Source organism: Pongo abelii, chromosome 8 (genome assembly GCF_028885655.2).
Source record: "Pongo abelii isolate AG06213 chromosome 8, NHGRI_mPonAbe1-v2.0_pri, whole genome shotgun sequence".
In the NCBI taxonomy this organism is placed as follows: Eukaryota; Metazoa; Chordata; class Mammalia; order Primates; family Hominidae; genus Pongo; species Pongo abelii.
In genome coordinates this window covers 105,653,021-105,670,445 of record NC_071993.2, presented here as the reverse complement: position 1 = coordinate 105,670,445, position 17,425 = coordinate 105,653,021, and the positions used below count along the sequence as shown (strand labels likewise).

Below are 17,425 nucleotides of genomic sequence, written 5' to 3'. Positions count from 1 at the left end.
CCGCCACCACACCTGGCTAATTTTTTGTATTTTTAGTAGAGACAGGGTTTCACAGTGTTAGCGAGGATAGTCTCGATCTCCGGACCTCGTGATCCGCCCGCCTCGGCCTCCCAAAGTACTGGGATTACAGGCGTGAGCCACCGCGCCCGGCCTGAGATTTTTTAAATATAATGAAACTAAACTATATTTTAATATTTTGATTTCTTATACAGAATATTAGGTGAGGATCTGACTTTAATTTTTTTCCCAAGTAGACAACAAATCACATAGCACATTTCAAAATGCTTCAGTTTTTCACATACTGAATTCCTTTTTATGTAATAAATTCTTATATAGTTTTTTAAATTTTATTCCATAGATCTCCTTACTAAATCTTGAATGTTTTAATCATTACAAATTTCATGATAATATATGGTAGATCCAATAAATGCCCCTTCATTATTCCAATTTTTCAAAATTTTCTTGGCTTCTTCCAGATGAATGTTAGAATGGTTTTGTAAAGCTTCAAAAATATCTGCTGGGATTTTTTATTCGAATTTCATTAAGCTTATAAATTGGTTTAAGAAGAATAATTGATTTTCCTCTGTAGGATCATGGTAGCTCTTTTTCTATATCTGATTTTAAAATATTTTTCTTTAAACTATATACTATTCTACTTATGGGCTCAGGATATTTCTTATTTAATTATAGATATTATGGATTTTCTTTGAGATGTAGGGTGCAGATGTGAAGAGAATACAATAACGGTAACTTTAAATATCACTAACATTTAAATAATAGTTTTCTCATTTTTTATATAATGTTCCTTTAGTTAATAGAACATTATATGAGGACTTAATTCTCACATATAGCAGAGAAAACTATTCAGTGCATGTGAGGATCTCCTGATTATAGTGTCATGAAGGACCGGTTTCCAATTTTCAACATGCCAAATTAGAAATGTTCTGAATTGCCTGTCCAGAGACTTTTAGCCAAGTAGGGCATTAATGATTTATTTGGTCTTAATTTTCTTATGAATACAGCGCTGTTAATATCAATGGCTAGTACTTCAAGTTATTTGAGGCATATTCAGAAGGACTGGAATATATTTACCACCAGTGGCATTGAAAGTCCTCTCCTGGGTCTTATCCTGGACAATAGCATTCATTATTGCAATTAAAATTTTGGCATTCCCCTCTTTCTCTTGAGCACACCAACAGTGTTTCTAAAGTGGGCCTTTTTTTTTTTTTCATTCCTACATTTCAAAGCCTCCCATGTCTCTGTAGTAATCTCTTGCCAGCTTATCTTCACCAGTATCTTTCATTTCAGTATTTAGCCAGATCCTAAAATGCAAATCTGATCCTGAGAATCCCTTGTGTGTGTTTAAAGACGGAATAAATTCAACAAACATATGTGGAGGACGAGCTGGCTATATTTTACAATATTATGTTGGGTGCTAATCATACAAAGGTAAATAGGACCTGGACTTGTACCTTGTTGTTAAGGGTAAAGGCCAGACTTATAAAGGCAACACAGGGCAGCTCCTAGTGAACTGACCAGCCTGACCTCCTGCCATTCCCTTACTTGTTCCCTGACATCTAGCCATACTGGACTTCTGTGAACAGCTCATTTAGACTCTTCTTTGTTTTGCTCATGCTATTCTTTGCCTGGGCTGCTTCTCTTGGCAAAATCCTACCCTTCTTTCAATCTCATATTCAACATTGTAGACAATGTGAAGGTTTTCTTAATCTGTTTTCCTTCTTCTAACACCATAAGGCAGACCTAACTGCACCTCTTACTGAGGTCTTCTTACTGTACTACTGGTACAAACTAACAATCTGTTACAGCACACAGAAACTTTGGTATGTCCTTGTCCACATTTCTGTCTCCTGGGCTTCATTGTGGTTGTCTTGTAGCAGAGGCCCTGAGCCAGTAACCTTTTGATACCTGCATCTAGCACATTGTCTTACAATAAGCATTGAAGGGCTCAAGTCTGTGAGAGGAAGCTAACAAGCAAAGAAGGTGCTCCAGCTTTTTCCTTTTTCTAATCAATATGGTAGTGTTTTCTCAAAGCAAAAATTCAGCTAATTTTTTGTATCTTAGAGTTTACTATACTTCCTAGCCTCAGTGAAAACAGCTTGGAGGCAGCATAAGATACTGGAAAGATGGTCGGATTTGGAATCAGAACCTGAGTTTAGCCTGCACTAACTACATGAATTTGAGCAAGTCTCATAATCTCACAACATCCTCCACTGAAATACAGAAATATCTACCTTACGGGATTGTTTTGAGGACTATGGGAAGCTATACATATAAGAAACTGAAAAGCATTTTATGACAAAGCTCTATTAATGTCAGTATTGTTTTCATTATGGTTATTTGTATATGATTATAAAACAGTTTTACATAAAATATTTCTTTTGTTTTGAATTTTACTTTAAGTTCCAGGATACAAGTACAGGACACGTAGGTTTGTTACATAGGTCTACATGTGTCATGGTGGCATGCTGCACCTATCAAACCCGTCATCTATGTTTTAAGCCCAGCATGCATTAGCTATTTATTCTAATGCTCTCCCGCCCCTCGCTCCCCCACCCCGCGACTGGACCCAGTGTGTGTTGCTCCCCTCCCTGTGTCCATGTGTTCTCATTGTTCAACTCCCACTTATGAGTGAGAACATGCAGTGTTTTGTTTTCTGTTCCTGTGTTAGTTTGCTGAGGATAATGGCTTCCAGCTTCACCCATGTCACTGCAAAGGACATGATTTCATTCCTTTTAAGGCTGCATATTATTCCATGGTGTGTCTGTATCACATTTTCTTTATTTAGCCTATCATTAATGGGCATTTGGGTTGGTTCCATGTCTTTGCTATTGTAAATAGTGCTACAATAAACATACATGTGCATATGTCTTTATAGTAGAATTATTTATATTCCTTTGGGTGTGTACCCAGTAATGGGATGGCTAGGTCAAATGGTATTTCTGGTTCTAGATCCTTGAGAAATTGCCACGCCATCTTCCACAATGGTTGAACTAATTTACATTCCCACCAACAGTGTAAAAGCATTCCTATTTCTCCACAGCCTCGCCAGCATCTATTGTTTCTTGACTTTTTAAATAATTGCCATTCTGACTGATGTGAGATGGTATCTCATTGTGGTTTTGATTTGCATTTCTCTAATGAACAATGATGTTGAGCTTTTTTTCATATATTTGTTCACCACATAAATGTCTTCTTTTGAGAAGTGTCTGTTCATATCCTTTGCCCAGTTTTTATGGGGTTGTTTTTTTCTTGTAAATTTGTTTAAGTTCCTTGTAGATTCTGGATATTAGACCTTTGTTAGATGGGTAGATTGCAAAACTTTTCTCCCATTCTGTAGGTTGCCTATTTGCTCTGATTGTAGTTTCTTTTGCTGGGCAGAAGCTCTTTAGTTTAATTAGATCCCATTTGTCAATTTTGTCTTTGGTTGCAGTTGCTTTTGGCATTTTCGTCATGAAGTCTTTTCCCATGCCTATGTCCTGAATGATATTGCCTAGGTTTTCTTCCAGGGTTCTTATGGTTTGGGGTTTTACGTTTAAGTCTTTAATCCATCTTGAGTTAATGTTTGTATAAGGTGTAAGGAAGAGGTCAAGTTTCAGTTTTCTGCATATGGCTAGCCAGTTTTCCCAGCACAATATATTAAATAGGGAATCCTTTCTCCATTGTTTGTTTTGTCCAGTTTGTCGAAGATCAGATGGTTGTAGATGTGTGGTGTTATATCTGAGGTCTCTGTTCTGTTCCATTGGTCTTTATGTCTGTTTTGGGACAAGTACCATGCTGTTTTAAATACTGTAGCCTTGTAGTATAGTTTGAAGTCAGGTAGCATGATGCCTCCAGCTTCCTTCTTTTTGCTTAGGATTGTCTTGGCTATCTGGGCTCTTTTTTTGGTTCCATATGAAATTTAAAGTAGTTTTTTCTAACTGAAAAATGTCAATCTTAGTTTGATGGGAATAGCATTGAATCTGTAAATTACTTTGGGCAGTGTGGCGATTTTCACAGTATTGATTCTTCCTATCCATGAGGATGGAATGTTTTTCCATTTGTTTGTGTCCTCTGATTTTCTTGACCAGTGGTTTGTAGTTCTCCCTGAAGAGGTCCTTCACATCCCTTGTTACCTGTATCCCTAGGTATTTTATTCTCTTTGTAGCAATTGTGAATAGGAGTTCATTCATGATTTGGCTGTTTGTCTATTGGTGTATAGGAATGCTTGTGATTTTTGCACTTTGATTTTGTCTCCTGAGACTTTGCTGAAGTTGTTTATCAGCTTAAGGAGTTTTTGGGCTGAGATGATGGGGCTTTCTAAATACAGAATCATGTCATCTACAAACAGAGACTACTTGACTTCCTCTCTTCCTATTTGAATACTCTTTATTTCTTTCTCTTGTCTGATTGTCTGTCCAGAACTTCCAATACTATGTTGAATAGGAGTGGTGAGAGAGGGCATCCTTGTCTTGGCCAATTTTCAAAGGCAATGCTTCCAGCTTTTGCCCATTCAGTATGATATTGGCTGTAGGTTTGTCATACATAGCTTGTTATTTTGAGATATGTTCCATCAATACCTATTTTATTGAGAGTTTCTAACATGAAGAGATGTTGATTTTTATCGAAGGGGTTTTCTGCATCTATTGAGATTATCATGTGATTTTTGTCAGTGGTTCTGTTTATGTGATGGATTATGTTTATTGACTTGCATATGTTGAACCAGCCCTGCATCCCAGGGATGAAGCTGACTTGATCATGGTGGATAAGTTTCTTGATGTGCTGCTAGATTTAGTTTGCCAGCATTTTATTGAGGATTTTTGCTTCAATATTGGCTTGAAGTTTTCTTTTTTTGTTGTGTTTCTGCCAGGTTCTGATATCAGGATGATGCTGGCCTCATAAAATGAGCTAGGGAGGAGTCCCTCCTTTTCAATTGTTTGGAATAGTTTCAGAAGGACTGGTACCAGCTCTTCTTTGTACCTCTGGTAGAATTCAGCTGTGAATCTGTCTGGTTCTAGGCATTTTTTGGTTGTAGGCTATTAATTACAGCCTAAATTTCAGTACTTGCTATTGGTTTATTCAGGGATTCAACTTCTTCCTGGTTTAGTCTTGGGAGGGTATATGTGTCCAGGAATGTATCCACTTCTAGATTTTCAAGTTTGTTTGTGTAGAGGTGTTTATAGCATTTTCTGATGGTAGTTTGTATTTCTGTGGGGTAAGTGGTGATATCTCCTTTATCATTTTTTATTGTGTCTGTTTGATTCTTCTCTCTTTTCTTCTTTATTAGTCTAGTTAGCAGTCTATCTATTTTGTTAATTTTTTCTGAAAACCAGCTCCTGGATTCATTGATTTTTTTTTCTTGAAGGGTTTTTCATGCGTCTATCTCCTTCAGTTTTGCTCTGATCTTAGTTATTTCTTGTCTTCTGCTAGCTTTTGGATTTGTTTGCTCTTGCTTCTGTAGCTCTTTTAACTGTGATGTTAGGGTGTTGATTTGACATCTTTCCAGCTTTCTGATGTTGGCATTTAGTGCTATAAATTTCCCTCTGCTCTAGCTGCGTCCCAGAGATTCTGGTACGTTGTCTTGTCTCTGTTCTCATTGGTTTCAAAGAACTTCTTTATTTCTTCCTTAATTTCATTATTTACTCAGGAGTCATTCAGGAGGAGGTTGTTCAAATTTCAAGTGGTTGTGTGATTTCTGAGTGAGTTTCTTAATCCTGAGTTCTAATTTGATTGCACTGTGGTCTGAGAGACTGTTATGATTTCTATTCTTTTGCATTTGCTGAGAAGTGTTTTACTTCCAATTGTGTGGTTGATTTTAGAATAAGTGCCATCTGGTTGACTTGGGGTGGAGAGTTCTGTAGATGTCTATTAGGGCCACTTGATCCAGAGCTGAGTTTAAGTCCTGAATATCCTTGTTAATTTTCTGTCTCATTCATCTGTCTAATATTGACAGTGGGGTGTTAAAGTCTCCCACTATTATTGCGTGGGAGTCTAAGTCTCTTTATAGGTCTCTAAGAACTTGTATTATGAATCTGGGTGCTTCTGTATTGGGTGCATTTATATTTAGGATAGTTAGCTCTTCTTGTTAAATTGATTCCTTTACCATTATGTAATGCCCTTCTTTGTCTTTTTTGATCTCTGTTGGTTTAAAGTCTGTTTTGTTAGAGACTAGGATTGCAACCCATGCTTTTTTTGTGTGTTCCATTTGCTTGGTAAATATTCCTCCATCCCTTTATTTTGAGCCTATGTGTGTCTTTGCACATGAGATGGGCCTCCTGAATACAGCACACCGATGGGTCTTGACTCTTTATCCAATTTGACAGCCTGTCTCTTTTATTGGGGCATTTAGCCCATTTACATTTAGGGTTAATATTGTTGTGTGTAAATTTCATCCTGCCATCATGATGCTATCTGGTTATTTTGCACACTTGTTGATGCAGCTTCTTCATAGTGTCATTGGTCTTTATATTTTGGTATGTTTTTGCAGTGGCTGGTACCGTTTTTTTCCTTTACATATTTAGTGCTTCCTTTAGGAGCTCTTGCAAGGCAGGCTGGTGGTGACAAAATCCCTCAGTGTTTGCTTGTCTGGAAATGATTTTATTTCTCCTTCATTTATGAAGCTTAGTTTGGCTGGATTTGAAATTCCTGGTTTAAAACTATTTTCTTTAAGAATGTTGAATATTGGCCCCCACTCTCTTCTGGCTTGTAGGGTTTCTGCTGAGAGGACCACTGTTAGTCTGATTGTAGTCCCTTTGTAGGTGACCTGGCCTTTCTCTCTGGCTGCCCTTAACATTGTTTCCTTCATTTTGACCTTGGGGAATCTGATGATTACGTGTCTTGGGGTTGATCTTCTCATAGATTATCTTAGTGGGGTTCTCTGTATTTCCTGAATTTGAATGTTGGCCTATCTTGCTAGGTTGGGGAAGTTTTCCTGGATGATATCCTGAAGTGTGTTTTCCAACTTGGTTTCATTTTCCCTGTCTCTTTCAGGTACTCCAGTCAGTCATATGTTCGGTCTTTTTACATAGTCCCATATTTCCCAGAGGTTTTGTTCATTCCTTTTCATTCTTTTTTCTCTATTCTTGTCTGCATGCCTTATTTCAGCAATATGGTCTTCAAACTCTGATATCCTTTCTTCCACTTGGTTGATTTGGCTGTTGGTGCTTGTGTATGCTTCACAACGTTCTCGTGCTGTGTTTTTCAGCTCTTTCAAGTTATTTATATTCCTCTCTAAACGGCTTATGGTAATTAGCAGCTCCTGTACCCTTTAATCAAGATTCTTAGCTTCTTTGCACTGGGTTAGAACATGCTCCTTGAGCTCAGCGGAGTTTGTTATTACCCACCTTCTGAAGCATACTTCTGTCAGTTCATCCATGGCATCCTCTGTCCAGTTCTGTGCCCTTGCTGGAGAGGCACTGTGATAATTTAGAGGAGAAGAGGCACTCTGGCCTTTTGGGTTTCCAGTGTTTTTTTTCACTAATTCTTTCTCATCTTCATGAGTTTGTCTACTATCGATCTTTGAGGCTGCTGACCCTTGGATGGGGTTTTTGTGGGGACATTTTTTTGTTGATGCTGTTGTTTTTGCCTTGTGTTTGTTTGTTTTTCTTGCAGTGGTCAGGTCCCTCTTCTGTAGGGCTGCTGCAGTTCACTGGGGGTTCAGTTCAGGCCCTATTCATCTGGTTCACTCCCACACCTGGAGATGTCACTTGAGGAAGCTGGAGAACAGCAAAGATGGGTGCCTGTTTCTTCCTCTGGGATCTCTGACCTCAAGGGGCACTGACCTGATGCCAATAGAAACACTCCTGTACAGGGTGTCTGACAACCCCTGTTGGAGGGTCTCACCCCAGTGGGTGGCAGGGGGTACAGGAACCTGTTTAATGAAGCACTTTGACTGAGGGGGTGTGCTTCACTTGGGGGGAAACCCACTTGTCTGGGCTGCCAGGATTCCTCAGAACTAGCAGGAGGAAAGACTAAGTCTGCTGGTCCATGGAGACTGTGGCCACCCCTCCCCCCAGGTGCTCAGGCCCAGGGAGATCAGAGTTCTGTCCCTGACTCCCTGGCTAAAGTTGTTGGAGTTCCTGCAGAGAGGCCCTACACAGTGAGGAGGGATGAGTCAAGGTCAGGCCTGAAAAGGCACTCTGTCAGCAGTCTGCCACAGCCCCTGTGTTGGGCTGCGGGGGATACCTCTTGAGACCAAGCCGTCCATTATCCCTGGCTCCAGCAGGGGAAAAGCATAGCCTGAAGCTATAGAGATGGCTGCCGCCCTTCCCCCACCCTGGGAGCTTAGTGTGTTAGGCAGCTATGGGTCCCCGAGTTGGCTGTCACCCCTCCCCTAAGGAGTTCAAACAGCTTAGACAGCAGGGAGCCACAGCTGTGGTGCTTGTCGCCCCTCCTTCTGGGAGCTCAGCAGGCTTAAGCAGACTCTAGCTTAGTGACTGTTGAGAATCTACGCAGCTCCATGGTTGGGACCCATGCCCCATTGGTGTGGGCTCATAAGTGGGATCTTCCAATCCATGAGTTACACAGTTCCATGGAAAAAGCACGTTTTCCCAGTCTGGGTAGCACACTCACTGACTGCCTTTCCTGGCTGAGGATCGGGGCTCCCTGCCCTGTGTGGCTCCCAGGTGGGCTGCAGCACCACACTGCTCTTCCTTCCTGTCTGTGGGTCACGCCAGCTGCCTAGTCAGTTCTGATGACAGAAACTGAATACCTTGGTTGTTGGTGCAGGATTGGCTCGCTGTTATGGTTTTTTTTTGTTTTTGTTTTTGTTTTGATGGCAGCCTCCGATCATCTCTGCTTCTAGTTGGCTATCTTGGCCCTGTCCCTACATAAAATATTTCTATTTCAGAGATTTTAGAAATTATTTTGGAGGAGTAAATTCCATGTAAACATTTGTTTTTACATTTCTTTCTTTGAAATGACATTTGTGTCTAAGATTGTCTAGGTTTTTTAATTTTTGGAATATCTGAGAAGGAGGTACAAAATTTCATCTCTTCCTCTTTATTCTGGGGCCATCCTACATCTAAGATTATTATCAGATCCTCCCTGCTCAGAGTGGCATAGATGGCAGGGATAATATTTTGAATATTAATCTGTTTTCTTTCTCCTTGTATTTTTCCATTTTCCTTCTATCCATTCAAGAGCTGGTTGTGTGCCTGTGACAGGATAGCGCGTGACAGGAGGAAAAGGCAAATACTGCACAAGTCTTTCTGGCTTTTGAATTCCAGAAGAGGAATTTTAGAGGCATAGGGCCAGAAATAGTGAGGAGATTGGAGCTAGTCTCCCAAACTCAAAAGAGATTGTCCTGGGCTGGGGAAAGGAGATGAGATAAAGAGGAAGAGAAATCCATGGGCTTCAAAAGCAGAGGATATCTGTGCCATGCTTCCCAATGGCTGCTGCTAGGAGGGGTGGCATGACTCCATCAAAAACTGGCTGTTTGGAGTGTTAGGAGATGTACTTCTCTAGGCAATAGGGAAGCTGGTAATCTATATAATGGAATTGACAATATCCACCTTACCAAGCAAGGCATTTTTAAGAATTATAAGAAATAACATATGAATGGCTGGCACTCAGTAGGTACATAGTAAATGTTACATTCCCTCCAGCCCACGTTGACATTTTGGCCCTGCTCATCAAACCAGTTCTATTATTCCTTGATCATTCCCATGTGTCATGGGAATGACTTTCTTGCTTGAGGACTGCTGAATGGTACTGGAGAAAGAAAGGCAAAACCATTCAGCCAAAGGCCAAGCCAGGGCTTCTGTGGCCTTCTCATCCTCCATCCTCGTCCTCCTTCTCCTCCTCCTCCTCTTCCTTCTCTCTTTCCTCCCCCTTTCTCAGACCCATCCTGTCCTTCCCCTTCTTCTTTTCCTCTCCTTTTTTAAACTGCACTTTAATGCTAACCAACAGCCCTGGCATCCAGCCCTATGTTTCTCTTATGTACTCCTCCAGAGAGACTCAATTCTCTTCTGCTGTCACAGCAAATCAGAGCCTCTGTTTAGGCAACACACAGCAACCCACACAGCATGAGCAACATGCATCTGCCTTGCAAGATTATGCTGGGGTAAAGTAGAGATAGGGCCTTCTAGACAAAACACCATCTTTCTCCCTGGAGGAAGAATTCTTCAGTTAAGAAGTACTATTAAAGATTGCTTCTCCCTCTGAAGAAAAGTTCCCCACCAGGGTCTCTGGACTAAAAGGAATATCTTAAAGTCACTGGGAAATGACTCCCTCAACTAGTAGTTATAACCATGATAGCACATGGCCTCAGAACATGTGGATAGGGAGAAGGAGGTAGGTAATTGAGTTATTCACAGACATGCAATTTGTGAGAGACTCTGTGTCATCTTTGGGCCCCCAGATGCATCCTCTTGACCTATTGATTTTCCTGGAACCTCCAGAAACACAGAAGGTGGGGAACCACTGGCAAGGCTTTGATGTGTGCTTAACTTCATAGATCCAAGTCTGGTTTACCTTTTGAGCTGAGCATGATTGTCAGATAACACTCAGTACTCTACTTAGCTGCTCCAAATTAGACAATAGATTTCTCTTTGTGCTGCTCAGCTTTCTACACTGAGACAGGTGTGGCAACCCCTCACTGGGGCATATTTGATGGTGCTTTTTACTTGTATAAATAAATTGGGTTTTCTCATGCTCACTCTAGGAAAGCCTGAAGTTTTTCAAAGGCATTTTTGTGCTGTCATCCTTGGGAAATATTACTGTTTGTTTCCTAGCAGAGATTGGAGTCCTTAGAGAATAGGAAATGGGACAGACAAGTTTTGGTTATGAGGAAATTGATGTGGGAGTCATCAGGCGTGGGCTTGGGAAGACAGATGTAGATAGAATGCCTTATTGGGATTTTGATTTCCAGATGGTGAGGGATGTGTGGGGAGCTGGAAGTATGGTTACTTTCACTTTCTGTATAGTTTGACCTCCAATAGCTGTGTCTAGGCCATGATTGTGGCTATGGAGGATCCTCTCAGAAAGCATACCTGCTTAAGGATTGGTCTAATCTGTCTCAGTTTATTTCCTTTTGATTTAGGGGATGTGGTTTAATCTAAGTTGTAATATCTTTTTTCTTTCTATTCCTTACAGATTCATGAAGGTGGCAGGAAGTACAGTAGATGCAGTTACCTGGCAACAGTAGGTATTCACCATTTTTGCTCTTACTTATTATCAGCTGCTGTGAAATGAAAGATAATTAGCTGTCACCAAGTTCATAACTGACATTTAATAAGCTATCCTTCATCCTCCAGGAAAAAATTTAAAAGTAACTCCAAAGTTGTTTTTATGGCACATACTGTCTCATAGTACTATAATTTTGTTTGGTTGTTTTCAGAAAAATTTAAGAAAACAACTGATGCATTTTGGAGATTTCAGCTATTATGTACCCTTTTAAATTAATCTGTCATCAGTGAACAGGTAATGGGGATCTGAGCATGCCACTGTTTTCCCATAGGCTTTTCCTTTAGGAATAAATTTCCTTGTATAAGACAGGAAATAATTTTAATTGTTCAATATATCATGGGAAAATGGAAACATTTTGTTATATTAATGTCAGTGGTCTTAATTATTGCCAAGTGAGTCTCTAAAATGAAGCAGCTTTTTTTTAAAAAAAGGGTATCAAGATGAAGCAGCTTCAAGAAAGGGAATAAACTCCAACATTGCAGAAAGAATCTTACAATGGAAAAGACCTGTTACTGCAGGATAATGAAAAATATAATTATCTGATAAATAAATTTAAATATTCTATAAGTTCCCTTAGGGCATTTTTACTAGAAGGTCCAGCCCTGAACAGTCAATGTCTCACTAATTGTATACTGGAATCCTGTTCTTCTTTTCTCTGAGAAATCTATTTCACAATATCTTCCAAATCATCTCTTATCTAATGTGGTGCTAACTCAGACCGTGCTTTTACTCAGGGCCCTCATAGGCCTTGGCAATGGCCCTCTTTCTCAGTTACTCTAACCCTTCCTGCCTAGCGTATGTACTCCTTCTGTCTATCCTCTATTTGAAGTGGGTCACACTATCCACTGTGGATTCATTACAGATATGAAAGAAAATGAAGTGGATTAAATCTTTATTAAAGATTGCTTCTCCCTCTGAAGAAAAGTTCCCCACCTAAAGTGTTTTTGTATGCTGGCAATCAATAACTTCAATCATAATGGGAAATATTTTAGTCTACATTTATACTCTTAAGTTCCCTAAAAAACAAGTTCCAAATGTTTTCAGAAATTCTTATTCTTCTTCAGTTTTTTTTTTTTTTTTTTTTTTTGAGACGGAGTCTCGCTCTGTTGCCCAGGCTGGAGTGCAGTGGCGTGATCTCGGCTCACTGCAAGCTCCGCCTCCTGGGTTCACGCCATTCTCCTGTCTCAGCCTCCCAAGTAGCTGGGACTACAGGCACCCTCCACCATGCCCGGCTAATTTTTTGTATTTTTTAGTAGAGACAGGGTTTCACCATGTTAGCCAGGATGGTCTTGATCTCCTGACCTCGTGATCCACCAGCCTCAGCCTCCCAAAGTGCTGGGATTACAGGCATGAGCCACCGCACCCAGCCTTCAGTTTGTTTCTGTGAGTCATGGATTGAGTAAGCCGGAGGATCTTGTCATTCTCTTGCTTGAAAACCCACAATGTCTCTCCTTTGCACTTGAACCAAAAGCCAAACTCTCCACACTGGCCTTTTGTGTTTGGCCTCTGCTACTTTCTGATTTCATCTGGTGCCACTCTCCCCTTATTCTGTCCCAGCTCACTAGTGGTCTTTCAGTTCTTTCAGGTCCATGTGCGTATCTGCCTCTGGATCTCTGTATATGGTAGTCCTTCTGCCTGAAATGCTGTTCTCCCTACTCTTCGTGTGGCCAGCTCCTTTTCATCTTTTAAGTCTCACCTTACATGTCATTTCCTAGAGAGGCCTTCCCTGATCATCCTATCCAAAAACAGGTCCCCCATTTCATTCTTTTTCTTAGTTCTTTTTTAATAGCTCTTATAATAATTTATAATTACTTTTTTCCTTATGACTTGTTTTTGTAATTTGTTTGTTTTTCTCTTCTACCATAATGCCACTTATTCAATTCACCAAGTACTTATTTAGACAATAGTTTATTAGGCATTTACTATGTGGAAAAAATAACAATGACAATAAAAATAACAATGTACCAGGAACTGTTCTTAAACTTTATATGCCTTATTGTATCTGATCCTCACAACAACCAAATGAGTTAGGGACTATTTTAATCTCTATTTTACTATAACTTAGAGGAAATTGTAGAAAATCCAAAGATTACACAGAAAGTGGAAAATGTTGGACTTAAAGTTGGGTCTGTCTCACTCCAAGGGTTATTGTCTTAACTACTACTGCTTTGATAACAGGATAACATCCTTTTACTGAAACTCTGTTCAGTGTCCTCACCAAAAAGGCTATCTGGATAATGTAGCATAAAGGCTGAACTTTTAAGAATTTATAGGATTTGTAGAGAAAGATAATGATATCAGCATAAAAAAATTATTGGCTAAGAATGTATGGCTTTAATTATTATGGCTGACAGGGAGGGATAAGAGAAAGCTTTTCTTTTCTATTCAAGTACTCTTCCTGGCACAAATGGAATGGAATGAGCACAGTATTATTTTTATGATGTAAAAATACATTTTTAATAAATACATTTTGTTTATTGACTACTTAAAAAATATTGGCCATGTCTCCAGATAAATATCACTGTTTGCAACTACTCCAAAAATACCCTAAAAAGCAAGCAAGGGGTTGTATTTCTTTTGGCTCCAGGATCAGCATTCATTAGAGGACAAATAGCACCTGGAATCTACAATTTATCTTTTCCAGCCATAGTTTTCAGTCAAGGCTTGGAAAAGTGATGGAAGAATCCCAGGCAATTCTGGCCAGGAGAACTTCAGGAAAATTAAAGCCAAATGCCACGTTTCTTCAATCCTGAGAAATACTGAGGTGAAGATGTCCTAATAATGTAAAGAAATTGAGGGACATTGTTAGAAAAAAAAGGGTGGGGGAGACTAACGTAGAATTTGTCATTTGTCACTATATATAGATGGCCAGAAGAATCAATTCAGTATTGGGATGTTGAGCTTGGAGCTTGAACAGCCCAAATTCTGAGTCTGAAGTCATGAATAAACAGATCTCTGTAGTTTGACTATTTTTATTTGGAAGCATATTTTTGGGTTTGCTATATTTTGAGGACCAAAATATGTGACTTAATAATTGGTCCTGCCCACCAACCCATTTAGAAAACCCAGAAAAAGTTATTAAGATGAAAGTATAATTACAAGTATAGTGGAGTAGCTTGTATCGTAATAACCCTCATATAGAGAGCAATGATAAAATATAAAGTATTTTAAAAAACACTGCAATATGACCAAAAAAGGCAGAAACCAAAGGAAAGTATTCAACCTTTGAAAGAAGTGAACAGTACTACATGAGATCTACTTTTATTTGACTTTTTCTCTGTAGTTATTATTATTTTTATTTATTTATTTATTTATTTTGAGATGGAGTCTCTCTCTGTCACCCAGGCTGGAGTGCAATGGCACGATCTCAGCTCACTGCAAGCTCCGCCTCCCAGTTCATGCCATTCTCCTGCCTCAGCCTCCCGAGTAGCTGGGACTACAGGTACCTACCACCATGCCAGGCTAATTTTTTTGTATTTTTATTAGAGATGGGGTTTCACCATGTTAGTCAGGATGGTCTTGATCTCCTGACCTCGTGATCCACCTGCCTTGGCCTCCCAAAGTGCTGAGATGACAGGCATAAGCCACTGCACCTGGCCTTCACTGTAGTTATTTAACAATTCATGCATCAGGAGATAACTAGAACTCAAACAGAAATGCATGCTCATATTGGCTTGAAGTGTCAAGGAGAAGGAGTCAGAGGCTGGAAATTGAGGGTGGAAATCTCAAAAAGAAGGAACTTCAAGGTAAAAATACAAAATATGCATATAAACTTCCCTCAAATCTTTGTCTGATCCCTGAAATGTATATATTCATGAGACATTCCAAGGAGCCTAGTGAAAAGAAACAGCTGGAAGTCTGAAAAAGTTGAACAGAGATTTCAGCTGCCATTTGTCACATGAGAGACAGAGGTTGGAATTTGAATGTCACAAATTTAGAAGGACTTGATAAACACCTTGTTTTTATCCAGTGAAATCTAAAAGAGTTATGCCTTAGGTGTAAAGTCTGTCTCAAGACTAAGGATTTTCTCTAAGACTCAAGTATAACCAAAACAGACTTGTCCAAAAAAAGCATAAACTGATGCCTTCACAAGAACAAGAAGATCAGTCATTCATTCAACTTCCTGCTAGATTCAAAATCAGCATTCTTCTGTCTCTGTAGTATATCATCCACACTTTGCTATATACAATAAAAAAATTACCAGACATGCAAAGAAACAGGAAAATATGACCATGATGAAGAGGATAAGCAATAAATAGAAACCTTGAGATGACCCAGGTATTAGAATTAGCTAACAAGGATTTTAAAGAAGCTATTATAACTCATATTATATATTCATAGAGTTATGGGGAAAATATCCATATTGAGAAGTATTACCCTGGAGAAATATCAGCAGTGAAATGGAAACTATAAAAAAGAACCAAATGGAATTCTTGAAGTGAAAAGAAGAGTATCTGAAATGGAAACTCATTGGATGGGCTTGTCAAGAGATTGGAAACCACAGAAGAAAGAGTAAACTTGCATACTGAGCAATAGAAATTATACAACTTAAAGAAGAGAAAGGAAAAAGTAGTGGAAAAAAATGAACAAAGTGTCAGTGACCTCATTGCCAATACCAAATAGCCTAACATATGCACAATTAGAGTTCAGACGAATAGGAAAAAGAAAATGTGGCAGAAATTTTTTTTAAATCAAAGCTGAACTTCTCCCAATTTTGGTGGAAAATATTAATTTACAGATTCAAGAAGCTAGGTAAACCCTAAGATGGAGAAATACAAAGAAAATTATATCTGGGCACATTATACTCAAACTGCTGAGAACAAAAATAACGTAAAAATCTTTAAAGCATTCAGACAAAAATAACACTTCATATATAGGGAAAATGATGACTTATTTGACATCAGAAACAATGGAGGACAGAATACAACAGAACAATATTCTTAAAGTGATAAACAAAAAAAAGGTAAAGCCAGAATTCTATATCCAGCAAAAATATTCTTCAAAAATGAAAATTAAATAAAGACTTTTTTTTAATCAATGAAAGCCAGTAGATCTGTGTTGCAAGAAATATTAAAGGAGACCAGGCACAGTAGCTCATGCTTGTAATCCCAATGCTTTGGGAGGCTGAGACAGGTGGATCACCTGAGGTCAGGAGTTCAAGACCAGCCTGATAAACATGGTGAAACCCTGTCTGTACTAAAAAATCCAAATATCAGCCTGGCTGGTGCCAAGTACCTGTAATCCCAGCTACTCAGGAGGCTGAGGCAGGAGAATCACTTGAACCCAAGAGGCGGAGGTTGCAGTTAGCTGAGATAGTGTCATTGTACTCCAGCCTGGGCAAACAGAGCAAGATTCTGCCTCAAAAAACGAACAAACAAAAAAAAGAAATGCTAAAGGAAATTCTTCAGACAGAAAGACAGTAGCACCAGAAGGAAACTTGGAGCTCAAAAAATAATGAAGAGCATTGGAAATGGTACATTTGTGGCTAAATATAAAAGGCTACTTTTTCCCTAATTTATTCACAAAATAATGATTCATGCAAAAATATAAATTGTATTATGGGGTTGATAACATATGTAGATGTAAAAATACATGGCAATAATACCACAAAGGATGAGAAAAGGAGGAGTCAGTAAATGGAATTATAGTATTACAACGTTCTTTTATATAAGTAGTACAATATTTACTCTGAGAAGACTGATAAGCAAGGGTGAAAATTATATTACTACAGCAGTCCCTTTAAAAATAATGACAAAAAGTATAGCCGAAAAGCCATATTAGAATTAAAATAAGAAATACTGAATTAACCTCAAAAAAGCAAGAAAGGAGAAAGAGAGGAACAAAAAATAAATGGGAAAAAAATCAAATAGCAAAATTGTAGACTGAACCATGATTATATGAATAATTATACTAAGTGTAAATGTTCTAAACAGTGTAATTAAAAGGCAAAGATTGTCAAACTGGATGCTATAGAAGACTCAACTATATTCTGCCTACAAGAGACACACTTTAAATATAAAGACACAGATTGAAAATAAAAGGATGAGAATAATATGCAAGCAGTTATAAAAAGCTGGTGCGGCTATATTAATTTCAGGCAAAGTGGGCTTCAAAAAAAGGAGGATTACCACAGAAAAGGAGATTATTCATAGCGATACAAGGATCAATTCATCAGGAAGACATAATAATCATAAATGTATTGTCCTGCGATAGGCAGAATAATGAACCTCCCCCAACCTCC

The 17,425-nt window shown here is 38.9% G+C and overlaps 1 protein-coding gene across 2 annotated transcripts in view; it reads left to right on the top strand.

The window, feature by feature from the left end:
• HPSE2 (heparanase 2 (inactive)) overlaps positions 1-17,425 on the top strand; it is a 752,987-nt gene that overhangs the window by 506,966 nt on the left and 228,596 nt on the right. For both annotated transcript variants that reach the window (XM_024253747.3, XM_024253744.3), the window contains one exon: positions 11,092-11,139. In XM_024253747.3, the coding sequence (XP_024109515.3) occupies positions 11,092-11,139 (48 nt within the window). The remainder of the gene's footprint in view (positions 1-11,091; positions 11,140-17,425) is intronic.